Source organism: Ruditapes philippinarum, unplaced genomic scaffold (genome assembly GCF_026571515.1).
Source record: "Ruditapes philippinarum isolate M1 unplaced genomic scaffold, ASM2657151v2 ctg3496_1_1_1_1, whole genome shotgun sequence".
In the NCBI taxonomy this organism is placed as follows: Eukaryota; Metazoa; Mollusca; class Bivalvia; order Venerida; family Veneridae; genus Ruditapes; species Ruditapes philippinarum.
The window spans coordinates 43,681-67,185 of record NW_026866333.1 but is presented as its reverse complement, the minus strand read 5'-3'; the positions used below and the strand labels follow the sequence as shown (position 1 = coordinate 67,185).

At 31.3% G+C, this 23,505-nt stretch overlaps 1 protein-coding gene across 1 annotated transcript; it reads left to right on the top strand.

Annotated features, from left to right (window-relative positions):
• Positions 1-1,322: 1,322 nt before the first annotated feature.
• Positions 1,323-22,091, top strand: LOC132732189 (glycogen phosphorylase-like). The gene is made up of 16 exons (XM_060718573.1): positions 1,323-1,423; positions 2,232-2,414; positions 3,706-3,837; positions 4,246-4,357; positions 5,650-5,732; positions 7,048-7,191; positions 7,535-7,774; positions 8,707-8,870; positions 10,001-10,115; positions 10,789-10,890; positions 11,041-11,247; positions 13,775-13,966; positions 14,374-14,531; positions 14,912-15,046; positions 15,731-15,797; positions 17,495-22,091. The coding sequence occupies exons 1-16, from the start codon at positions 1,352-1,354 to the stop codon at positions 17,684-17,686; spliced, it is 2,298 nt and encodes a 765-aa protein (XP_060574556.1). The 5' UTR covers positions 1,323-1,351; the 3' UTR covers positions 17,687-22,091.
• Positions 22,092-23,505: the final 1,414 nt, after the last annotated feature.

Below are 23,505 nucleotides of genomic sequence, written 5' to 3'. Positions count from 1 at the left end.
CATGTTCTCTGTTGTCACAATATGAAACCCCAGAATAAAGTAACCAATGAACGAACATCTGAATGTGTTATTTCTATTGTTTTCCCTTTCTCTGCCGTCACAATAGGTAAACCCCAGCATAAATGAGCCAATCAATGGGCATGCTGAGACTGGAGTGAAGTTTACTAGTAACTGCACTCCAGTTAACGTACTGTGCATGTATATGATGTAACTCTGACACATTTTCAGCAGAAAGGTCCCCAAACTATGATACAAGTTCTAGATATACCTTTAGTTAAATTGGATCTAGCTTTTCTTTATATCTGATGAGTGAAAAGTTGAAATTAAAAAAAACATTGTTTAATATAAGCTAAGTTATAAAATTTGTTATAAAATTTTAAAGGCTTTATCCTGTATTTGTTCTGTACTCAGTTTAAATAATGCGCAAATACACATCCTGATCCATGTTGTAAATTTATACCATGTTAAAAGCTATCTTAAGACTGTTCATCATTATAATGTACAATGATGATAGTATTGTTTAATGAAATGTACATGTGGCCCACTTGTGAATAGTATATAAAAGAGGGCAACCATGTCTGTCTTGTCCATAACTACTGGAACATTGCCTTATTACCTTACAAAATAAACAATAAAATAAACATAACACACTATAAATGACATTGATTATACATAACATCACTGGACTTTAAGTTATTGGCTTTAAAACTTAAAAAAACATTGAATATAAATTGTAAAATTTTAGCTTTATTTGTTGAAACCTTAGATTTGTATTTAATATTGGGAGACTGAAGAATGAATGGGTTGAAATTAAATTTTATATGTAACATAAAACTTCCAAGGTTTATTGATGATAGAAATTAGTCTTGAGTATGAAATGTTGTAACTGTCAGCTATGTGACATGGTATGATTTTCCTGCAATTCTATGTCTCTTGAATTCCCAGAAGAAAAGAGGGTTCCATAGATAACTTTTAAAGTCCATGTTTAAAAATACAAAAAAAGGAAGAAGAAATCAATATTTTTGACTAATTAGATAATTAAATGTAAATAATGAAAATTCACTCAAAACATATGCAGAAGCAGGTGTCCATGTCTAACACTATGCTGTCATTTTGTAATGGAAATGCTATAGTTAAGGTCATAAGTAAGAGTCTAAATTGGGTCCATGACAAGCCAAGAAGGTTTTCTAGTTCATGTTCACGTAGATGAAAGGTGTAATCCTACCAAGTTGCAAGCTTTAAGTGATATGATGATATAAGGAATTATTTATTTATTGCTAGTAACAGAAAGAGTTCTATATGACATTTATTTATATTTCAGAGAGTGTATTACCTCTCCCTGGAGTTTTACATGGGTCGCACCTTGTCCAACACCATGGTCAACCTTGGAATCCAGAGCTCCTGTGACGAGGCCATGTACCAGGTGAGTTTGTCATTACTTTATCATACCGATATATGTTATACTTACAAATAGTTTATAGTTATCAGTTACAAACTGAAATAAGTAGGTTATTGTATGACACATTAAATCTCACCTTCTCATTATAAAGTTAGACAGGGTTATTCCCTTGAGTGTCTCAGATTGATTTTTCCTTGTAGACAAAATGAAGTCGCAGTAAAATAAATGTGTTTCTCCCAACAGAGCTTTATATGGTTATATTATCAATCTGTTTATTTCAAAAAGGTCATACTATATCAGAAAAGCTTGACTTGAATTGAAAATAATAATTTGCAAACTATTTTATGGTTATAATTTTTGGTCTACTCTTATATATACCATCTTGAATTGAAAGTGATTAGCCTTTGTCACCAGTATAGAGCCAGGACAATTATACATTATGCTTGCACATGTGTGCAGTGTGGCCAAGCTCTAAACTGTAGGCTAATTTCATCTAGATATTCCCAAAATTGAAAAATGAACAGTTCCAAAAAAGAAAGCTGGACATGTCAGTTAAAGAAAATTAAACATCTTCAGGGTTAAAAAGGGGCTTGATACGGAAGTTATAACTTAAATTTCTGTACTTAGAATTACTGTATTTGAAAGTATTAAAGCCAGTTTTATGTATAAATGTTCCTGAAAACATTTGTTATATAAAATATTCCTCACAATGTACTTCTTAACAAAATGGTATGGCATTGTAGTAATTTAGCTGAAAAAGTAAATCTTGTAAATCATAATGTTTTTTTGCATATTATGAATTCTGAAGTTAAAATATTTTATTTTTTTCAAGCTTGGCCTTGACATTGAGGAGTTGGAGGAAATAGAAGAGGATGCTGGTCTAGGAAATGGAGGTCTGGGTCGTCTGGCTGCTTGTTTTCTTGACTCCATGGCAACCCTTGGTTTAGCTGCCTATGGTTATGGTATCAGATATGATTATGGTATCTTTGCTCAGAGGATTGAGAACGGTTGGCAGGTAATTACATGTATTTTATTGCAGGAACTTTGAAAAGTTTGAGTATACATTGTAATGTGTTTTGAAAAATACCCTGTACGGATTTTAATCTTCTTTCTAAAAATCATACAAAATGTGTAACAACCAAAGAAAAGAAATGAAAAAATATATATGACATTTATGCCAACAACTCCCTTATGTTGATGCATTGAATAAGCCATTAAATTTTGTGTTCACATCGGGTTTTATTATATCAAACAAATGTAATTGGGGAAATAATCTTTGAATTCTGAAATTCAGCAAAAGAAAAAAATAATTTAAAAAACATTTAATTTTCATTCATTACTATAATTTCTGCAGACCGTACATTTTTGTTAACTTGGTGAGAAGTAAAGTAGTCCCTGCCACTCACTCTAGATAGAAAACTCTCTCTCTTTTAGGAATGATTTGGAAATAAATCACCTATATATTTCTAATCCTAGAATAGACACTGAAGTTTAATGAAACCTTTTAACATGTTTCTCTTGTCAGCATTGACTTTGTGATCTTATATGAGAGATAAAAAAGTACATTTGTACATTTGTTCACACCACTCTTTGCTAATGCATGTACATTTGTATATCAGGTTATTGATATTTTTCAGAATGGTACAATTTTATCTCAGAATTTTATACTAATGGTTTTAATGATATGTTATAGCAGAAATCTGGAAAATTGCTTAAAAGCATCACTGATATATTCTGATTGTAAATTGATAAATAATGTGAGTTGATGGAAGGGATATTAAGAGATGTATATAACATTAAATCCATGCATTGTTTCAACTAGTTACCTGTAATAATGACAAAACCAGCAGACTCAGTGGGTGTTAGAATTAAAGAAATTGTTAAAAATTTTGGCATCCAAAGTGTTAAACTATATTGCCCTATGTCAATTTTGAAATCTTGAAATTTAAACTTAAAGGTACTTGATAATCTGTTTGCCATACACGTATTTTGTAACATTAAAAAAAAGTTTTCTGCAGTAGCATTATGCATATTTCGGCAAAATATCATTGCAGTGTTTACAAATTGGTAAAAAAAGGGAATAGAATGACCTTTTTCCCAGTTAAATAATTGTTTACTGGGACAGAAAAAAAGGAAAAAAGTTGTAAGATTTTTATTTTGGTACTTCTCTTTTGTGATCTATAAGTACTTACACAAACTTAAATGTTTGTGCTAATGCCAATTGACAAGCCAGAAAAGACCTAAATTACAAATAATTAGTGAGATTTATATCTACACCTATATAAGAATATCTATTGTACATGTAGGTAGAGGAGCCTGATGAGTGGTTGAGATATGGTAATCCATGGGAGAAGGCAAGGCCAGAGTATGTGCTGCCTGTCAACTTCTTTGGTAGAGTTGAAGAGAAGGACGGCAAGAAGAAATGGGTGGACACACAGGTAAAATAAATAGATACTTTATGTTTGCATAAAATAGTCTACAGAGTATAAGTCAATGGAAGTTTGTTCATGTAATATTATTTTATTTACAGTATATATTTTGTGTTGGTTTATTTCATGAAATCTTTCCGGTTTTAATTATCCAGCTGATTGTTCTGTAGGTCAATACTGGTATCTGTTTCTGCATAAGGGGTTTTCCTGTCTAAAGATGAGATATTGGTGAAAAAAAATTGAAAAATAAATATTGCAACATAATAAAAATGGAGTTGCTTTCAATAGGATAATAAGCTTTTTAGAATACAAATTATGAAATGAGTGAGACTAGAACAGATTCTCTATCTTATCTATAACATAATAGATTCTGCTAACAGAACAATTGAGTACATGGGTGTATGTGAAACATTTCAGGTTGTGTTTGCTATGCCATATGACAACCCAATCCCAGGGTATGGTAACAATACTGTGAACACCATGAGACTATGGTCAGCCAAGGCTCCAAACAGCTTTAACCTTAGATTCTGTAAGTTCTTACTTAAACCTTAGATTCTGTAAGTTTCTTACTTAAACCTTAGATTCTGTAAGTTTCTTACTTAAACCTTAGATTCTGTAAGTTCATTACTGAAACCTTAGATTCTGTAAGTTTCTTACTTAAATTTTAGGTGATGTACATTTCTTACTAAAACCTTAGATTCTGTAAACCTTAGATTCTGTGAGTTTCTTACTTAAACCTTATTCTGAAAGCTTGTTTCTTAAACTTTAGATTATTTAAATTTCTTACTTAAACCTTAGATTCTGTAAGTTTCTTACTTAATCTTAAATTATGTAAGTTTCTTACTTAAACCTTAGATTCTGTAAGTTTCTCACTTAAACCTTAGATTCTGTAAGTTTCTTACTTAAACCTAGCCTAATTACTGAAACTTTAGATTCTGTAAGTTTCTCACTTAAACCTTAGATTCTGTAAGTTTATTACTTAAACCTTGCCTAATTACTGAAACTTTAGATTCTGAAAGTTTCCAACTTAAACCTTGGATTCTGTAAGTTTGCTCACTTAAACCTTGGATTCTGCAAGTTTCTTACTTAAAGGGATACTGAGGCAAATTAATGACGAAAAGATAAAAATGATCTTATGAACTAAAATCTAGAAAATAAAGGCATGAATTTCTGTATTAAATTTTATTTATTTTGGGTTTGAAGCGTAAATATATTAATATATGTTGACACAATTTAGAAGCTAACAGAATCATCGAGTAGTTTTAAAACAGGTTTTGTGACTTGAACAAACCCTGAAAGTTACAATAACAGATACTGTGGATATTGTATGATTGAAACAAGTTTAAGTCATTCATTTGACATGTTCTTTAACGTTTCCAAAGTTCACTGTGACAACTATTGTGACACCTGACCCATGTGGGTAAGGTTAGAAAATTCATCATTTAGTACTTTATAATGAGAAAAGAGCCTTTCCTGTGACTGCCTAGTATATTCATTTTGAGGACATTTACAGAATAATGAATAAAAAATTCAAAAACTAAGAAATGAAAATTTTGCCATTTGACTCCCTTTAAACCTTGCCTAATTACTGAAACTTGAGATTCTGTAAGTTTCTAACTTAAACCTTAGATTCTGTATATTTCTTACTTAAACCTTCGATTCTGTAAGTTCCTTTCTTAAACCTTAGGTTCTGGAAGTTTCCTACTTAAACTTTAGATTCTGAAAGTTTCTTACCTAAACCTTAGATTCTGGAAATTTCTTACTTAAATCTTATTGTAAGTAAATTTGTATTATTCACTGTTTTATTTTGTTTCATTTCAGTCAATGATGGAGAGTACATTAACGCTGTATGTGATAGAAATCTGGCAGAGAATATCTCCCGTGTACTATACCCTAATGATAATGTAAGTAAAACTTGATTCTACTCTGAAATTAACCTTGATAATGATATAACTTGTTCTTGCTTGTGTTCTTGACATATTCTTAAATATTTTTGAGCATACATACCAAAAATATAAGGTTAGTTCTATGAAGACATGATTGCTGTACTTAATTCTGATGTTGAAATACACCAGAGATTTGCACACTACCTTTACCAAAATTTTAAGGTTTATGTAGAAATGTTAAACTACACATAAAATTTTACGTTGAAATACATAGTGATATGTACTTTACCAAAGATTAAAAGCTATTTACACATGGTTATGTGCACTGTACCTAAATTTTAATGTTATGTGGTGTGAACAAGGCACAAGACCAAGTTCATGTAATTAATACATCAACCACAATATCACTGTTCTATTTTAGGTTACATAATACACCTTACTGTAACTCTTTTACTTTATAAAAAAAATAAGCATTTCATGCATCTTATTCATCATTGTGAAAATGAATGGATTTTAAAAAAGATATTATGTAAAACTCCTCTTGATTATAGCAAAGTTGAGTGAATTCAGTCTGAGTTAAAATAAGCACAGTAATTTTTATCAATAACATAAGGAAATTTACGTCACAACCAAAAATTGATTTACATAAATTTATGCGAGATTTCAGAAAAACTTCTTTACAAGTACTTTGATGTTAAAATTATTAATAAATAGAAGAAGTGAAAAGTAATAAAATGAGGTTTAAGTTTATACTAAGGTATTTTTATATTACAAAATGATTTGAATAATAAAAAAGGATTTTATTGAAAGTTGTGAAATCTTAAACTCCATTTCTTTTTTGAAAACTAAAAAAAAATGTGCAGTAAAAGAAAACTAAAAAAGATGTGCAGTAAAAAGTAGTTCTTTTTTTAATATTAAAGATATTTTTTAGGTATCAATTAAAAGGTCCTTATTCAAATTCTAACATATTTTTATGTAATATGAAATGTAAAACATTATTAATATTGTAATAGAATCAAATATCAGTGGCACAAGAGTTGCTTCCCTTGGACTATTTCTATAACACATGTATTTTGAGTTGTACATGTGCACATACTTGCTAAAAGTTATTGTTATCCTCTTGTTTTTCAGGTCTTTTTCCTAACATTATTTCAGGTGCCATCTGTCCTTACATCGTTTTAGGTCTTTTACCCTTACATTATTTCAGGTGTCTTTTTTTGGGCTTATATTATTTCAGGTCTTTTATCTCTGATTTGTCTTTCATGAAATTCTTTCATTTTTTTCCCTGGTTAGAATACATTATAATTACCATCTGTTTCTATTTGTTCTTCAGTTCTTCGAAGGTAAAGAGTTGAGATTGAAACAGGAATACTTCCTGGTAGCTGCCACCCTTCAGGACATTATACGAAGGTTTAAATCTTCTAGATTCGGTAGCAGAGACCCAGTCAGGACATCGTTTGATGCATTCCCAGAGAAAGTATGTAACAAATTTGAAATGTAAATTGCGAAACACTTATGATTCTTATATTTTGTCCTGGTTATAGTTATTTAGTTTTCTTTAAACATAAGACCTGGCATTTATATAATTTTATGAAAGCTTATAATTTTACCAATGATTTGTTTTGTTTTTTAAACAGAAATATTTTCAGGCTTTGGGTTTCAGATATCAGTCCTTTCATTTGTTATTTAATTGAATCATAATATAAGAGTTTTGTATTGTTTTAAATGTTTCAATCATATTGTTCAGCAAGTTCTAAATATTTTGTGATGTTTGAGGCTGTTGGTTCATGACATGAACTAAAGTTTTATCATAATTTCAGGTAGCTATTCAATTGAATGACACCCATCCTGCCATGGCAATCCCAGAGCTGATGCGCATTTTCGTGGATCTGGAAGGCTTGTCCTGGGAGAAAGCCTGGGAGGTGACAGTAAAGACTTGCGCCTACACCAACCACACTGTTCTGCCAGAGGCTCTGGAGAGGTGGCCAGTTTCCCTGCTAGAAAGACTCCTGCCTAGACACCTTGAGATCATGTACTACATTAACCATCTCTTCCTTGAGGTAAGTTAAATCTGTCTCAGCTTCATGTACTACATTAACCATCTCTTCCTTGAGGTAAGTTAAATCTGTCTCAGCTTCATGTACTACATTAACCATCTCTTCCTTGAGGTAAGTTAAATCTGTCTCAGCTTCATGTACTACATTAACCATCTCTTCCTTGAGGTAAGTTAAATCTGTCTTAGTCTCTATATAATTCTATATAGATTAATAAACCTGCTGGATCAGTACAGTTTATAACTATTGTGAATTCACTTAATTTCATGGACATGAAATTTCATGGTTTTGTCACAAAGAACATCTTAGTGGGTTCTTAAATTATTGACTGTCTATTTTTCCAAAAAGTACAAAGTAAATAATTTGATGCAAAATTATCTTACAGCAGAGGAAATGAAATATGTGTCGGGTCTTAAATTCGTGGATTGACCTATCCATGAAAACCACCAAAATTAATGCCCCAAGAATAATAATGATTTTGCAGTATGTTGTATTCTATTTAATTTCCTCAAATCTTAAGAACAATGTTTTTTTTCCTGTGCAAAAGGTCAAACCAAGACAAATTTTGAGAATATATCAATATAGTGATTAGTCTCAGTTTTTACATAATTGTGTTCAAACAATAACTGAATATAACTGGCCCAAAAAGTTTCTATGAAAATATTATACATGTATAATAATAATATAGTTCAATTAAAAAAAAACGGTTTTCCTATACCTTTCTTTCTTCAGGTAGAATTGACGTAAAATAACAAATGACTCAAATAAGAATGAAAATATTAAACATGTAAGATACCTTACACATGTTTGTTTGAAATATTTAACTTAAAGTATGCCTTATAATATAACATTATTTTCTGAAAATGTATTTGTGAAAGGTTCTTAATGTGATTTAAGAATAATTTCTGAGAAGTTTGTTTGATTTTTAAATGATGTAGCAAGTGAAGAAGAAATTCCCAGGAGATGCTGACAGATTAAGAAGGATGTCAATTGTAGAAGATTATGATGAGAAGAAAATCAACATGGCACATCTAGCTATTATAGGAGCTCATGCTATCAATGGTGTGGCTGCCATCCACTCAGAGATTATCAAGAGAGACACGTAAATAATAACTTACTTTTATCTTTCTTGCATTGAAATTGAGCTGCATGTCTGCAGACCCTATATATCAAGAAGAAGCACTTAAGCAAGTATATGTTTGAAGTCAATATACATGTATGTACAAGCACATGTAGCTTACTATTTTAATACTCATGGTCATTTGTCTCGCAAAACTGATTCAGAAATATGTGACATTAATAGTCTGTCAGTTGCGGGAAAATCGTTATTGCTAGTAGTGGTTAGTTATCCAGGAACATTTGTTAGTTGGACCAAATGCTGAGACATGACCAAAATTTTTATATGTTGGGGATTAATTTTTGTGGATTTTGTGGATCAGGTCAACCACAAAATTAAATCCCAACACACACATCCCCGAGAAATAAAAATAATGCCCATTCACATAATAGCACCATTAAAGGTGTGGAATGTGGTTCGCAGTTTCGAACATTCTTAGTTGTGTGTTAACCTGCGACTCTCATTTACTTTATGGATGCTCAGTCAATGATAAACATAAGTATATATCAAAAACTGTTTAAACTGATTCAGGCATGTGCCCATGTTTGTTTGTTTTCTACATGCATTCAAAATGAAAGTAGAAATAGTAGTGACATGGCATCAGTTGTCTGTCAAATCACACTATGCTGCAGATGTCATTTGCTTAATACAATCCTTGTCTGAAATGCTTAATTTACTAACATTGAGTGAACTATACTTATATTTATATAATAGAGAGAGCTGCCTACTCACCATGGTATCGGTATCTGTGTCATACTTTTGGTTAAGTATTTCATACCAACCCACCTATTTCCTATACCTTTTCAGGTATTGCTTTGAAACTTTGTGTACTTGTTAGACACTATCGTCCCGGCTTCCAGGCAAGAGGACATAACTCTTGTTATAGATTTTAAGAAAATTATGCCCCTTTTCAACTTGGAAGTTCCGTTAAATTTTTTTGTGCCACCCTATTTCCTATACCCTTTCAGGTATTGCTTTGAAACGTTGCATACTTGTTAGTGACCATCATCCTCACTTCCAGGCAAGAACTTATAATACTCTAGCATGCTGTGATAAGGATAGCTCTTGTTATATTTTGTTACATAATTTTAATGCAATATAGTATTTTACAACAGATTCCACGACTTTTATGAGATGTACCCAGAACGTTTCCAGAACAAGACTAATGGTATCACACCAAGACGTTGGCTCCTGCTCTGTAACCCTGGTCTATCTGATGTCATTGCTGAGGTATGACTCATTCTATATGCGAAAATGTAAAGTTTGAAATCAGGGTGGAAAGCTGTCCAAGTTGGGTTTGAAGATAAGTAGAATCTGCAATATAAAAACAGTGTTGGTTGCTGTAGTTAACAATTGGTGTAGATACTGGTTTATATATTTCATAAAAAGGCTTTGAGAAAAAAATGATAAAATTTGATGTTATTATTCATCGATTAAAAAGTTTATTGAAAAAATGTCATCTTGTAAATGTAATTCTGTTTTAAGGTGTTTGTATGTATTATTATGTTTTTCTGTTACTTCATTATTGATTTTGGAAAAAGGTATCATTTTTGAGAGTATTCATGCAAAATAATGCATGAATTGAGTTTAAATGTGTAGGAATATAATCATGAAGGTTGTTAAGCCTGAGTGAATAATTGTGTTTGTTTCTACTATCCAGCAATGAGAGAAGTGGAGCACACTTTCTACAGACACGTCTTGTTTAAGCTGTGCATTAATTTATCATGTATTAATAATGTGCTTGACTGCACTTTATATATTATAGGGAAATAATGTGGGCTTGTTAGAATAATGAAAATATTTTGTATATTTATCATAATTGCTGTATCTATTTTGATGATATGATATTTTAAAAGAATATCTTTCATTTATATACATGTACATGTATTTATTCTATTTTTAGAAAATTGGAGAGACATGGGTGACAGATCTTTACCAATTAAAAGAGTTGAAACAGTTTGACAGCAACGAAAACTTCCTGAGAGCCCTCATCAAAGTCAAACAGGTATAGAGCCAAACATTTTTACAGTTTATGTATTTAGTTTGATTGTGTAATAACGTTCTTTCAGTATATATAAATTAAATCTTTCCGCAACAATTTAATCAGTTTATATTTGAAACACTACTAATGAAATTAGAAACTTATTCTTTGCAGGAGAACAAAATGAAGCTGGCAGAGTACATTAAACAGGAATTCAATATTGAAGTGAACCCGTCCTCCATGTTTGATATCCAAGTAAAGAGAATCCACGAGTACAAGAGACAGCTGTTGAACTGTCTTCACATCATTACCCTATACAACAGAATCAAGAGAGAGCCAAACAAACCTGTCACACCAAGAACTGTCATGATCGGTGGAAAGGTATGTTATTTCAAACTAATAGTAAAGCAGTTGAAATTAAGCATGTTAAAGAATGGACGGTTCTGATTGGTGGAGAGGATAAAATTTGAAGAATTGTTAGCAATGAGCTTATTGGTTTAAATTTAGCTTTAAGACTTGATGATATTGAATTGTGATATTGTCTCAGGGTTACTGTACATTTAGGTGCTCATTAACCTTCTATTGGCTCAAATTCATTTCTTTGACATATACTTTGTAAAAATTGCCTAAGGGTAAATTATCACCACTTTGTGCTTCAAAATTGATCCTTTAAGGGCATGACTAAGTTGGAGTACATATTTGACAGCAAAAGCTCCATTTTGTGCCTAAATTGATAAACAGATGGACCCTCAGTTAAATTAATATAGACTATACATACATGCAGAAGAAGTTTGTTTGAATGGTTGTAACATGTTAAGTCATATATCAGATGGCAAATGTTTGGTCAGGCACTTTTGGTACTTATTAAGCCAGCTTAAGAACCATCAGCTTAGAAGAAGCCTGAAGCTCAAAACAAAGAGAAAACTAAAAAATGTCTTGATCAGCTATTTGAAAACTTTAAAAGATTTATAATTATAAATACAAAATTATATTTCTGTGGCCTGCAGAATTATTGCATGCTTCTATATAGTATCATGCAACAAACTATAATGCTACATGTTTGTAACATCGCTTTTGAAAGTTTTCATATGTTCAAACATAATTTTTATATAAAATATATACACAGCTGTTGTTAATTAATGAAGTAATTTATTTTTTTCACAAATAAAGCAAGTTTGTGGTATTATATATTAATTATAAAGATTTTTGACAGGTTTTATGACTGCATGTTGTTTGCAATAAAACCTATGCTTCATGGCTACCATTATATATGCAAACGTACCATTTATATAGGGCCATCTCTAAAACTAATAGTATAATTGGCGTCCGCGCCGAAGCGTGGCGCCCCTTATGGAATGAAATCAGATTTTGTGAAAGGACGACAGCAACTTCTCGAGCCTTTAAGTCGGCCATAATAAAAGCCGATCATTCCGATCGGTATGAGGTGCTTGATTATTAATTAAAAAAGAAATGTCGCGATATGTACAATGAATAGCGAACTGGAGAATTTCGCAATGCAAACATTTTCAAATTCCGTCTTCGGGTTTTTTTTATTTATCATTTTGTAGTACTCAGTGGGTTATTATGGTATGTTATTGTTGTACATGTATCCGAAAGCTGTAAATAGAATGATGAGTTGATGACCTAAACATTCCAAAAATCTATTTATAGAGGGATGTACTCCTATCGGTAATTCCCGGTCTCTCCCGGTCTATTTTGACCGGGATTTACTAGTGACCGGCGAATAGTATCACACGTTTATTGTCCGGTCTCTCCCGGTTTTGGAGTAGATGTTTGATATCGTTACAGAACAGAACAAATATTTTACAGATAAATAAGCTTTTTTTCCAAAATGAATGTTTGTCACTTAGTTTGGTTACAATAATTAATAAACACAGATCAACTCTCAAATTTATTGATTATTATTATACATAAACATACAATTCGAAAAAAACCCAAAAACAATAGCATGTTTCATTTTATCTATATGAGATAAAAACAATAAATATGTACAATAATTGAGAAAAAAGGTACATTTTTATGGTATTAATATGACACTATCAACTTTGAAACATTTTATTTAATTTGTTATTCGTGTTTAGTAAAGATGCCGAGGAATTATTCAAAGTTACAAATTAGATTTTATGAATTATTCAATTGATTGATAACTTAAAAAATGATAAAGAAAAATACAAATGTATATGTACATGGTTTAAGAATAAACAATATTGTATATTGAAAGATTAATTAACCATAATTTACTGACTTTTTCCAGTTAAGTTTTGACTTATAATCGTCGGTCAATATAACAATTGAATTCTTAAAATTTATTTTACAATTTTAATAAAAAAAAGACTAGAGTAGTAAACGTAAAATCTCAGTATTAAAATAGCACATGAAACACAAAAAAGAAAAGAAAACAATATTAATAAAATCTGTAAATTTTAATAGATATGACAATTATTGTATAATATAAACAATTATGCTCAATATGATCAACATGGTAATATAACCAGTGTCATATTTTTACTAAGTGTGAACAGATACCTTAAAAGGGGTTCTTCGCTAATAGCGATAACATAATAAGGGACATTTACACAACTGTGGTGTTGATCATGCGTTACACATATGGATTATAAATGATTATATACATGTATATCCGTTGCTATTAATAATCACGATCATAAAGAAATAACAAGTAATATTCTAATCTCTAGCATGCCAATCAAAGTTCATAATGAACAATGTCTTTCGTCCGTTCATTCAGAAGTGATATACAATTCTGGTAGCCCTACCATTGAAAAGATTATAAGAATATCTTGTCATCATATGTCTACTAGTTCATCTTCACCTGCTGCATTTCTTGCTTGGACGCCCTCAATGCTTTTCTTGTTATTTATTCAAACAGGCTGCCCCAGGTTATCACATGGCCAAACTGATCATCAAGTTGATCAACACTGTAGGCAATGTGGTCAACAATGACCCCATAGTTGGGGACAAGTTGAAGGTCGTTTACTTGGAGAATTATCGTGTCTCTCTAGCAGAAAAGATTATGCCGGCAGCAGATCTCAGTGAACAAATTTCAACAGCTGGAACTGAGGTATGTTCTCTGTAACTAGAAGGAAGGGCTTTGTTGTGCAAAATTTGTTTTGTAATTTGCATGCATACTTGCACAGTAATATCTTTCCCTAGTTTGAATAGCAGTTCTGATACATGTTTTATGTTATATAAAATGTTTTGTATTAAGTGGATCTTGTGATAATTTTAGTGTAGTTTCAATTTGGATTTTTAAGGGTAGGTGAATTGTGTACAAGTTATAAAATATGAGCCGCGTCACGACAAAACCAACATAATGGGTTTGCGACCAGCATGGATCCAGACCAGCGCAGTCTGATCAGGATCCATGCTGTTCGCTTACAAACCAAGAAAAGTGGTAAAAAGTGACATCTCTTATTTTTACCAATCAAAGAACACTTGACATAAAAAAATTCTTAAATTTCTATGTAGGCATCAGGTACTGGAAACATGAAGTTTCAGTTGAATGGAGCCCTGACAATAGGTACACTGGATGGTGCCAATGTTGAGATGAGGGAAGAGATGGGAGACGAGAATATCTTCATCTTTGGTATGACTGTAGAGGAAGTAGAGGCCCTCAAAAAGAAGGGGTATGTACATTATATAATACAATAAGATAGGTAAAGAGATAGTCAATGTTGTCTGGTTGTATAAACAAGCTTGCATTAAACAAAGGTTAGAAAGATAAGTTATACTCAGTAAAAAAATGAATGTTTAATATGAGAATGTTATCATAAAAGTATGTTAAATGATAGAGATTTATATTCTAAAAAAAGGAGAATTTTTCCACTTGGTAACAACTCTAAATCTAACTAACTCTATTCTTTTATGAATAAAGAATTGTTGAAATTTAATTATATGATGAAACTATGTGAACTTTGTTAATATTTTTGTTTTAAATAGTATGCAATTTTTTCCGAGAATTTTCCTGACATATCATAATACTGACAATATGACACTTGTGTTTCAGATACAATGCCCATGATTATTATGAGAGGAATGCTGAGGTTAGAAGTGTGTTAGATCAAATCAACAGTGGTTACTTCAACCCAGAAGATCCTGGCATGTTTAGAGATATCTACAACTCTTTAGTTTATACTGACAGGTAATTATTAACTCATTTAACTGAACCACTTGACCCTCACTGCTGTGGGTTCAAATCCTGCCAGAGAGTGTGAGGAAGCTATACAGCTTGCTTAAGAATGTATGTGGTTCTACACAGGTACCCGTTCAAGACTGAAATAATGCACAGTAGGGCACCAGAGGTCATCCTCCACCGGTAAAGCTGGAAAGTGGCCAAAAATAGAGTATGACTAAAGTCATGTTATAGCTGTAGCTAAACTCAGGGGGAAAATATTCTTTGACATGACATCATCAATTTAGTTAGCTTAAGATAAATAGTTATCTGTAGAAACTGTCCATCTCATTCATGAAATAATAGAAAGAAGATTACCGTGTCTTATCAGCACCATAATGATAGAAAGTTGTCATGACAACATGACAGGTTGACTGAAAACAACAAGTGATATAACAACATGTTTAACATCTTAATTTCATTTCTTGTATAAGGCATAAGCTTAATAATGATTACAACATAATTGATCTTGTTAAAGATATAATAACAACATATTTTTTATGAAAGATATTAAAAAAGGGTGTTTTGTAACATAACAAATCGTTAGAAATCTTGTTAAGGTAGGTATTAGTAACTGACCATTAAAAAAAAGTATTATTTGAAATGGACATTTTATGCAGGAAGTTTGAAAGATATTTGTATTGTTTATTACAGATTCATGTTGTTGGCTGATTTTGATGCTTATATTAAGTGTCAAGACCGTGTCAGTGAAGTATTTAAGGTAAGTGCTCTCATTTCTTGTTATGAAAAATATTATAGATTTTAAACTTCTGAGATAATAACATTTTTATTCTTATGCACCCATTAAAAAGTGGCAATGGTATTGTGATGAGGGGTGGGGATCTGTTCTAATTTCTAAATGACCTGTTTTCATTGTTTGATCAATAACTTTAGAAGGAATAAATCAAGGTTAATATAACTTGGTAGGGACATTGCCAAATACCTGTAATTGCCTGTTACTGTTGATGAACCATGATAAGGTCAAGGTCACAACACTGTGTGATCAATATCTTTAAAAGAAATAAGCTAAGTTTTATAGAACTTAGTTAGGACATAACAAAGAATACCTCTATTGATTTTAAAGTAATTGGGTCACAGTGACACTGTGCAAAATTGTCATCAGATAAAAATTTTGAGACGTGCAAAATTGTCATTATGTTAAAGGTCAATGTCATAGTAACACTGTAATATCCACAATAGGTGAATAACTTGAGAAGGAATAAGCGAAAGTTAAACTTCATAAAAATACCACTATCATATATGAGTACATAATATTTTTAATATAAAAATGGACATTTATGAAATATACATTTGTGACAGTTGGAGTTATGTGTTCTTTGGTCACATAACTAGTTTTGCACTGTTTTAAGAAAAATATATTTAAAGCTAATCTTTAAACACTGAAAAAAGTCATTATCATATCATTTTATATGGAACTATCTTATCATTTTTTACTTTGAAATAAGACATTATCATTATTTCTTACACTAAAAATGCACCGGTATCCATTTTACAGTTAAAAAAAGTTAATGGCATTATCTATTCATTTATCATTTACAAATGGCATAATCAATTCATTTAACAGTTAAAGATGGCATTATCTGTTCATTTAACAGTTAAAGATGGCATAATCCATTCATTTAACAGTTAAAGATGGCATTATCTGTTCATTTTACAGTTAAAGATGGCATAATCAATTCATTTAACAGTTAAAGATGGCATTATCTGTTCATTTAACAGTTAAAGATGGCATTATCTGTTCATTTAACAGTTAAAGATGGCATTATCTGTTCATTTAACAGTTAAAGATGGCATTATCTGTTCATTTAACAGTTAAAGATGGCATTATCGATTCATTTAACAGTTATAGATGGCATTATCTGTTCATTTAACAGTTAAAGATGGTACAATCAATTCATTTAACAGTTAAAGTTGGCATTATCTGTTCATTTAACAGTTAAAGATGGCATTATCTGTTCATTTAACAGTTAAAGATGGCATAATCAATTCATTTAACAGTTAAAGATGGCATTATCTGTTTATTTAACAGTTAAAGATGGCATTATCTGTTCATTTAACAGTTAAAGATGGCATTATCTGTTCATTTAACAGTTAAAGATGGCATTATCGATTCATTTAACAGTTATAGATGGCATTATCTGTTCATTTAACAGTTAAAGATGGTACAATCAATTCATTTAACAGTTAAAGTTGGCATTATCTGTTCATTTAACAGTTAAAGATGGCATTATCTATTCATTTAACAGTTAAGAATGACATTATCTATTCATTTAACAGTTAAAGAATGACATTATCTATTCATTTAACAGTTACAGATTGCATTATCTATTCATTAAAAAGTAAAATATGACATTATCTATTCATTAAACAGTTAAATATTATATCATTATTTTACAGGATCCTTTGCTATGGTCAAAGATGTGTCTTCACAATATTGCTTCATCTGGCAAGTTTTCGAGTGACAGGACAATAGCCGAATATGCACGTGACATCTGGGGCACCGACCCGTCAGAATTCAAGCTTCCAGCCCCACATGAGAGCCCGCTGAACTATGACGACTCTGATGGTGTTGGACCAAAGAAAAAATGAACATGATGCAATCTAGTGACATTTAATGAATTATAACACAAACCATAGACACAAAAGACAATAGAATAGTGCTGTTTTCTACTAATTTAACTTTTGTTGTTACTGTGGAGGGTAGAAATCTATGGAAAAAACCAGAGTGCTAGTAGGGAATTTTAAAATATTTGTAAATATTATATAATTAAATCATGCTTTATATTCACTAGAAAATCACACTTGTGCTAATGATTGAGGTTTTCATCTTTGTTTCAACGTGTTTTGATTTTCGCACTGCTACATTGTTATGTTATGAGTTATATGCAAAAAAAGTTGAAGAAACAGTACATTTGTGTATGTATGTATATATAATATATAGGTACATAGAGAAATTTCATATTTACTCATGACTGTGTGATATTTAAAGGTTTAAATAAAGAACAAAATGTTTTTATATGCATTTAAATTCAATATTTTAATTTGTACATGGTTCGTACCAATACAAACAGGTGATTTATTATGATTTGATGGAATAAAGAATAACTGTTGATTTTTTATTAGCACTTTTTACACATGATTATTAACTTTTCAGTAAAGGAATATCAAAACTTTGTTTTAGGACTTTTGACCTCAGAGTTGAATGTAACATAGGTCAAACACATTCCGTTGTTTTGTTTAGAGGACAGAAATACGTGACAAAACTGATGTATGTTTTTCAAGTAATTCAAAGAGTATGAAAACTGTACCCCCTAATATGGTAATATAAGTTATAAACTGTTAAACCTGTAACCACGTACTTGTGCTTAAACCCAAAGACTGCTGGAAAAGGTAAGCCACTTTGCTACAGGTAAAGCATCAGGCCAGCTCGCACATCCATGCAGTCCCACCAGGCCTAACATATATATACTGTTCGCTGACAAGGTTTAACTTACGATTTCGATTCGGACAATGTTAGTAATGAATATTTCTATAAATGAATGTGGACAAGTCCATTTAGCAAATTCAGCTGGATAAGGTTTTCATACTAGAAATTATGAACATACTAGAAACTATCAACCATTTGAATGTCTGATATGAGTGAAATATATGTCACTATTCATCTTGATAAGCTTTATACATTGTGTGTTGAAACTTAAAACATAGGCTTTAAATAATTTGTATAAAATAAGATATATTAGGATTTTTAATTTGTTGAATAAAGGACCTGGCTATGCTACCAGAATAGATCTAGGTCAGCTCGTAAATTTGTGCAGTCTGGTTAGAATATATACTGTCGTCTGCTAAATTTTAGTAATATATTTTTACTGAAATCCTTTAAACTGGTAATGGACTGTTCCAAATTTAGACAAGATTATTCCATTATAAATATGTAGTTGTGTAAGCCCTATGGTTTGAATTTTTTCGTCATACAGCACATCACTGATGAAACGATATAAAAATTATAAGACAGTTTATTATAGTATTACAATGGAACCCAAAGTACCTATAATAAATGAAAACCTGTACTTAATAACTCCTGTATTTATTGATACATTATAATATAATAATAACAGTTTCCAATTTAATATATATAGGTTTTACTTATGCTCTTCAAAAATGCGTGAAGGTGAATTGATTTGTCAAGTCACGTAGTCTGAACTTTTCATGATTTACTGAAGAAAACTTTTTTCAATAAAGTACAGATAATTAGCAAAGATGTGACCTTATGCAAAAAGAAATCATTGAACGTGATTTTTATCATATTTGATCATTTATAATAGTACACAAGGGAGGGCAAAAAGTACACAATAGAGGGCACTGAAAGATTTTTTTAAAAAATCTGTTATTTTGAACAAATGTTAAAAAAACCCACTGTTTTAGATTTGAACTTGTTTTAAAGAAATATGATACAAAGAAGGTAGTTTAGATACTTCATATCACTGCTTGATAGTGTATTATAGTTGTCATAGTAACACAGCAGTATTTGTCATCTTCATTTTTATGTCATAGACAAACCACTTTTGTTAAACAGTATTTGTCCGTATTCTAGTTATTATAAAGGGTTTTATAATGACAATGATGAAATCAAAGTACTCATGAAGATGTTGTAAATATATAAATTATCGAGGCATGCTCTGGTGGTATGTATTCTTAGTTGATGCAACTTTTTGTCTGTAAATTTTGCCAGTGAAGGGTCCCCAGTTTCAAAGTTTGCTGAATTTTTGCTTTTCTTTATTAAGTTTGTAATAAGACATAATTTACTAATACAGTGTACAGACATAACAATTGGATAATAACATCTAGACATAATTTTCACATACAGTCTCTAAACACATAACTTTGTCAGAAAGATTAGCCTAATATTCAAATACAAACTAAATGAGAGAGCTGAATTAGATCTCTGTATTATCTCAGGGCAAATGGAGCACATATATATGTATTAAAACACGTTTATGGAATTGAGATAAGAAGAAAAGTATGAGCACATGTATTGAACTTGATCACATACTTAACAGCTTTAACGACGTTATACATGTATATTTAATGCAGAGCTTTAAGAAAGGCAGGAAATATTGCAATCATAACAAATGTGAAATCCTTACATGTCTGGCAAATATGTTCTTTATTTTTGTTTAAAGTAGATACCAACTTATTTTTGTTTAATGTAGATACCAACTTAACATCGAGGTGAATTGAGTAAATTATCTCTCATTTATATCCTGATTTTGGGTCTCAGTGACCGAGTGGGTAAGATCACTGACTGTAAATCAGTTGTCCCTCTTTGCTGTAGGTTTAAATCTGGCCAGGGATCGTTTTGTTACATTAAGAAGCTATTTATCTTGATTTATAATTGAAGGTCCTTGGTTCTACTTGGGGTCCAGCTGCCTAAAATAATCCACAGAGGGTCACCCAAGGTCTTCCTCTACCAGTAAAGCTGGAAAGGTTCCCTTTGACTTTTACAATTTTGGTGCATCTTAAAATGAGACCCAATAAAACAAAAGACGGAATTTGTACATTTATTACTACATAAACACGAATATTTAATATATTTTTCTTGTGTTATGAAGTGTCTGTGTGTGTGTATGTTGCATAATTCTGTGTAAAGATTAATACAGTTTTAATATTACTAATTAATAAACCAAGTTTCACACTGGTTGTTGTTAATTATGTTTACAATGTATATCAATAGAAGATATAATATGATAGTATTACCTTAAAGATGTTTTTCTACACTGAATGTAAATAAACAAAATCTCTAGATTGTTTGTACAGATGGGTTTTTTGAACATGAAATAATGCCAGCTTCTAAGTGCTATATTTTATCTATGTTGTCTGAAATTTTGTTTTTCTTTAAATTTTAAACAGTTTTTGACATAATTTATCTTTCTATTTTATTTCTTTCTATGAGTATTGCAAGAGTTGTTTAAATTTTACCATTCAGATATTCATCCTTACATCTAGATCTGTGATTCTTTAATGAACAGCATTGTTTTAAAAATATCCTTTCTATATTTTATAACAAAAAAAAGTTATTTGTCCAAAACGTTTGGCTAAGTTTACTCTTGCATACTGTACATTTTAATCAGCAAGGTGTAAAATAATTACAAGTAATGAAATGCTGCAATATAGTATAACTTATCTAGAATGTCTTGTTCTTTAGTTTTCATCGCCTTCTTATCATACTTCTTTTGCAATATTTTCTTCCTTATGTTGTTTTTAATTAAATTTACATTAAATGAACTTTTGGCAGTGCCACATGTTTTAAGTAAGTGAAATTCATAAAAATTAATTTTTGGATAAAAATCTTTTGTGTGAAAAAAAACAACAACAACAGCATAGCATCTATCTAAGATGTGCAGATTTAAACTATTAATTGATACAAGTTAATTAAATGCCAAAGAAATGTGTATGTAAATGTGATTCTATCTCAGAAATATGTTTACTAATGAATAACTATCATAACTTGTTCAAATATCAAAGAAATATTTTTGCAACAAATTAATTTTACTTTACACTGTATCATAGGTGAGCACCAGCTTTCCCTTACCTCAACCTAAGAACAGGCACTCAAGTTCACAATAGCACTAGTCTGTTATTTCACAAATTTGATGAGGTAAAGGTGTATTGAAACACATATAAAAAAAGAATAATACTGTCTATTGTACCCTTTGCTGTTATCAAGTCACTTGAAACATTGGTTAGATACAAATGTACATCAAGTGATATTTTGTTTTTGTTGTTATATTAGATACATTTTTTAGTGACTGGCTTTTGGTTTTTCGATTGAAAGCTGGGTGTTTACTTACGGTAAAATCACCAGTCTTTTGATTTTCATGTACCTGTTTTGTTAACATATTTGTAATGGAACTTGTTTTTCTTTTTTTTCTAAGATTTATTTTAGAGCCCACTTGGGATTGTTGTCTATATATACTAAATAAATATTCAATACATACACTCTTGTTTGTGTTTTGTAAAAAGAATAATATGAGTCGCGTCATGACAAAACCAACATAGTGCATTTGCGACCAGCATGGATCCAGACCAGCCTGCACATTCGCGCAGTCTGATCAGGATCCATGCTGTTCGCTATCAGATCCTCTACTTGTTATAGGGTTTATACTTGTTATAGGGTTTGTAAGCGCACAGCATGGATCCTGATCAGACTGTGAGGATGCGCAGGCTGGTCTTGATCCATGCTGGTCGCAAACGCATTACATTGGTTTTGTCATGACGCAGCTCATATAGTGTTGAAATGTGTTCTGAAGTTTTTAGAGCAACAACAGTAATCATACTAAATAGTAGAGGAAGAATGCCTGTGAATGACCCCCCAGAAATGTATTATATACAGCATGTTCTTACTAAACCCGTGGACCTCTATTATAAACATTACACGTACTCACTGTTGTAAGCCTATAACCTTTCCATTATATCCAGCACAAGCTGGCACTTGTAAACCCATTGACCTCCCATTATATCCTGCACAAACTTGCAATTGAGTAAACCCATGGACTTTTCATTATACCAGCACAAGCTGGCCCGTTGAAACCCATGAACCTCTTATTATATCTAGCACAAGCTGGTACTTTAGTAGACCCATGAACCTCTTATTAGTCCCCTACCGGTTTACCGGAGGGGACTTTAGGTTTACCCTCCGTCCGTCTGTCCGTCCGTCCGTCTGTCTGTCAGTCCGTCAGTCCACAAAACTGGATCCCGCGATAACTTGAAAAGTACTGAAAATATTTTTATGAAACTTGGTATATGGATAGATGGCAGTATGGAGATTATGCACGTCTTTTTCTTTTCTTCCTATGTTGAAAATTCTGGTTGCTATGGCAACAAATAGGCTGAAAATATGGCAAATTTTACACATAAACTGGATCCAGTGATAACGCAAAAAGTACTTTAAATATATTTATGAAACTTGACATATGGGTAGATGGCAGTCTTGGGATTATGCACCTCTTTTTCTTTTCTTCCTATGTTGAAAATTCTAGTTGCTATGGCAACAAATAGGCTGAAAATATGGCAAATTTTACACATAAACTGGATCCAGTGATAAAGCAAAAAGTACTGGAAATATTTTTATGAAACTTGACATATGGGTAGATGGCAGTCTTGAGATTATGCACGTCTTTTTCTTTTCTTCCTATGTTGAGAATTCTGGTTGCTATGGCAACAAATAGGCTGAAATTATGGCAAATTTTACACATATGAACTGGATCCAGTGATAAAGCAAAAAGTACTGGAAATATTTTTATGAAACTTGACATAATTATGGGTAGATGGCAGTCTTGAGATTATGCAAGTCTTTTTCTTTTCTTCCTATGTTGAGAATTCTGGTTGCTATGGCAACACATAGACTGAAA

Bases quoted from the DNA above. Each gene is read 5' to 3' on its own strand.
- LOC132732189 (XM_060718573.1), top strand. From the start codon at position 1,352: ATGGGTCGCACCTTGTCCAACACCATGGTCAACCTTGGAATCCAGAGC. The intron at 8,871-10,000 runs GTAAATAATAAC...ATTTTACAACAG, and splicing joins GAGATTATCAAGAGAGACAC to ATTCCACGACTTTTATGAGA. The intron at 10,891-11,040 runs GTATAGAGCCAA...TATTCTTTGCAG, and splicing joins CCCTCATCAAAGTCAAACAG to GAGAACAAAATGAAGCTGGC.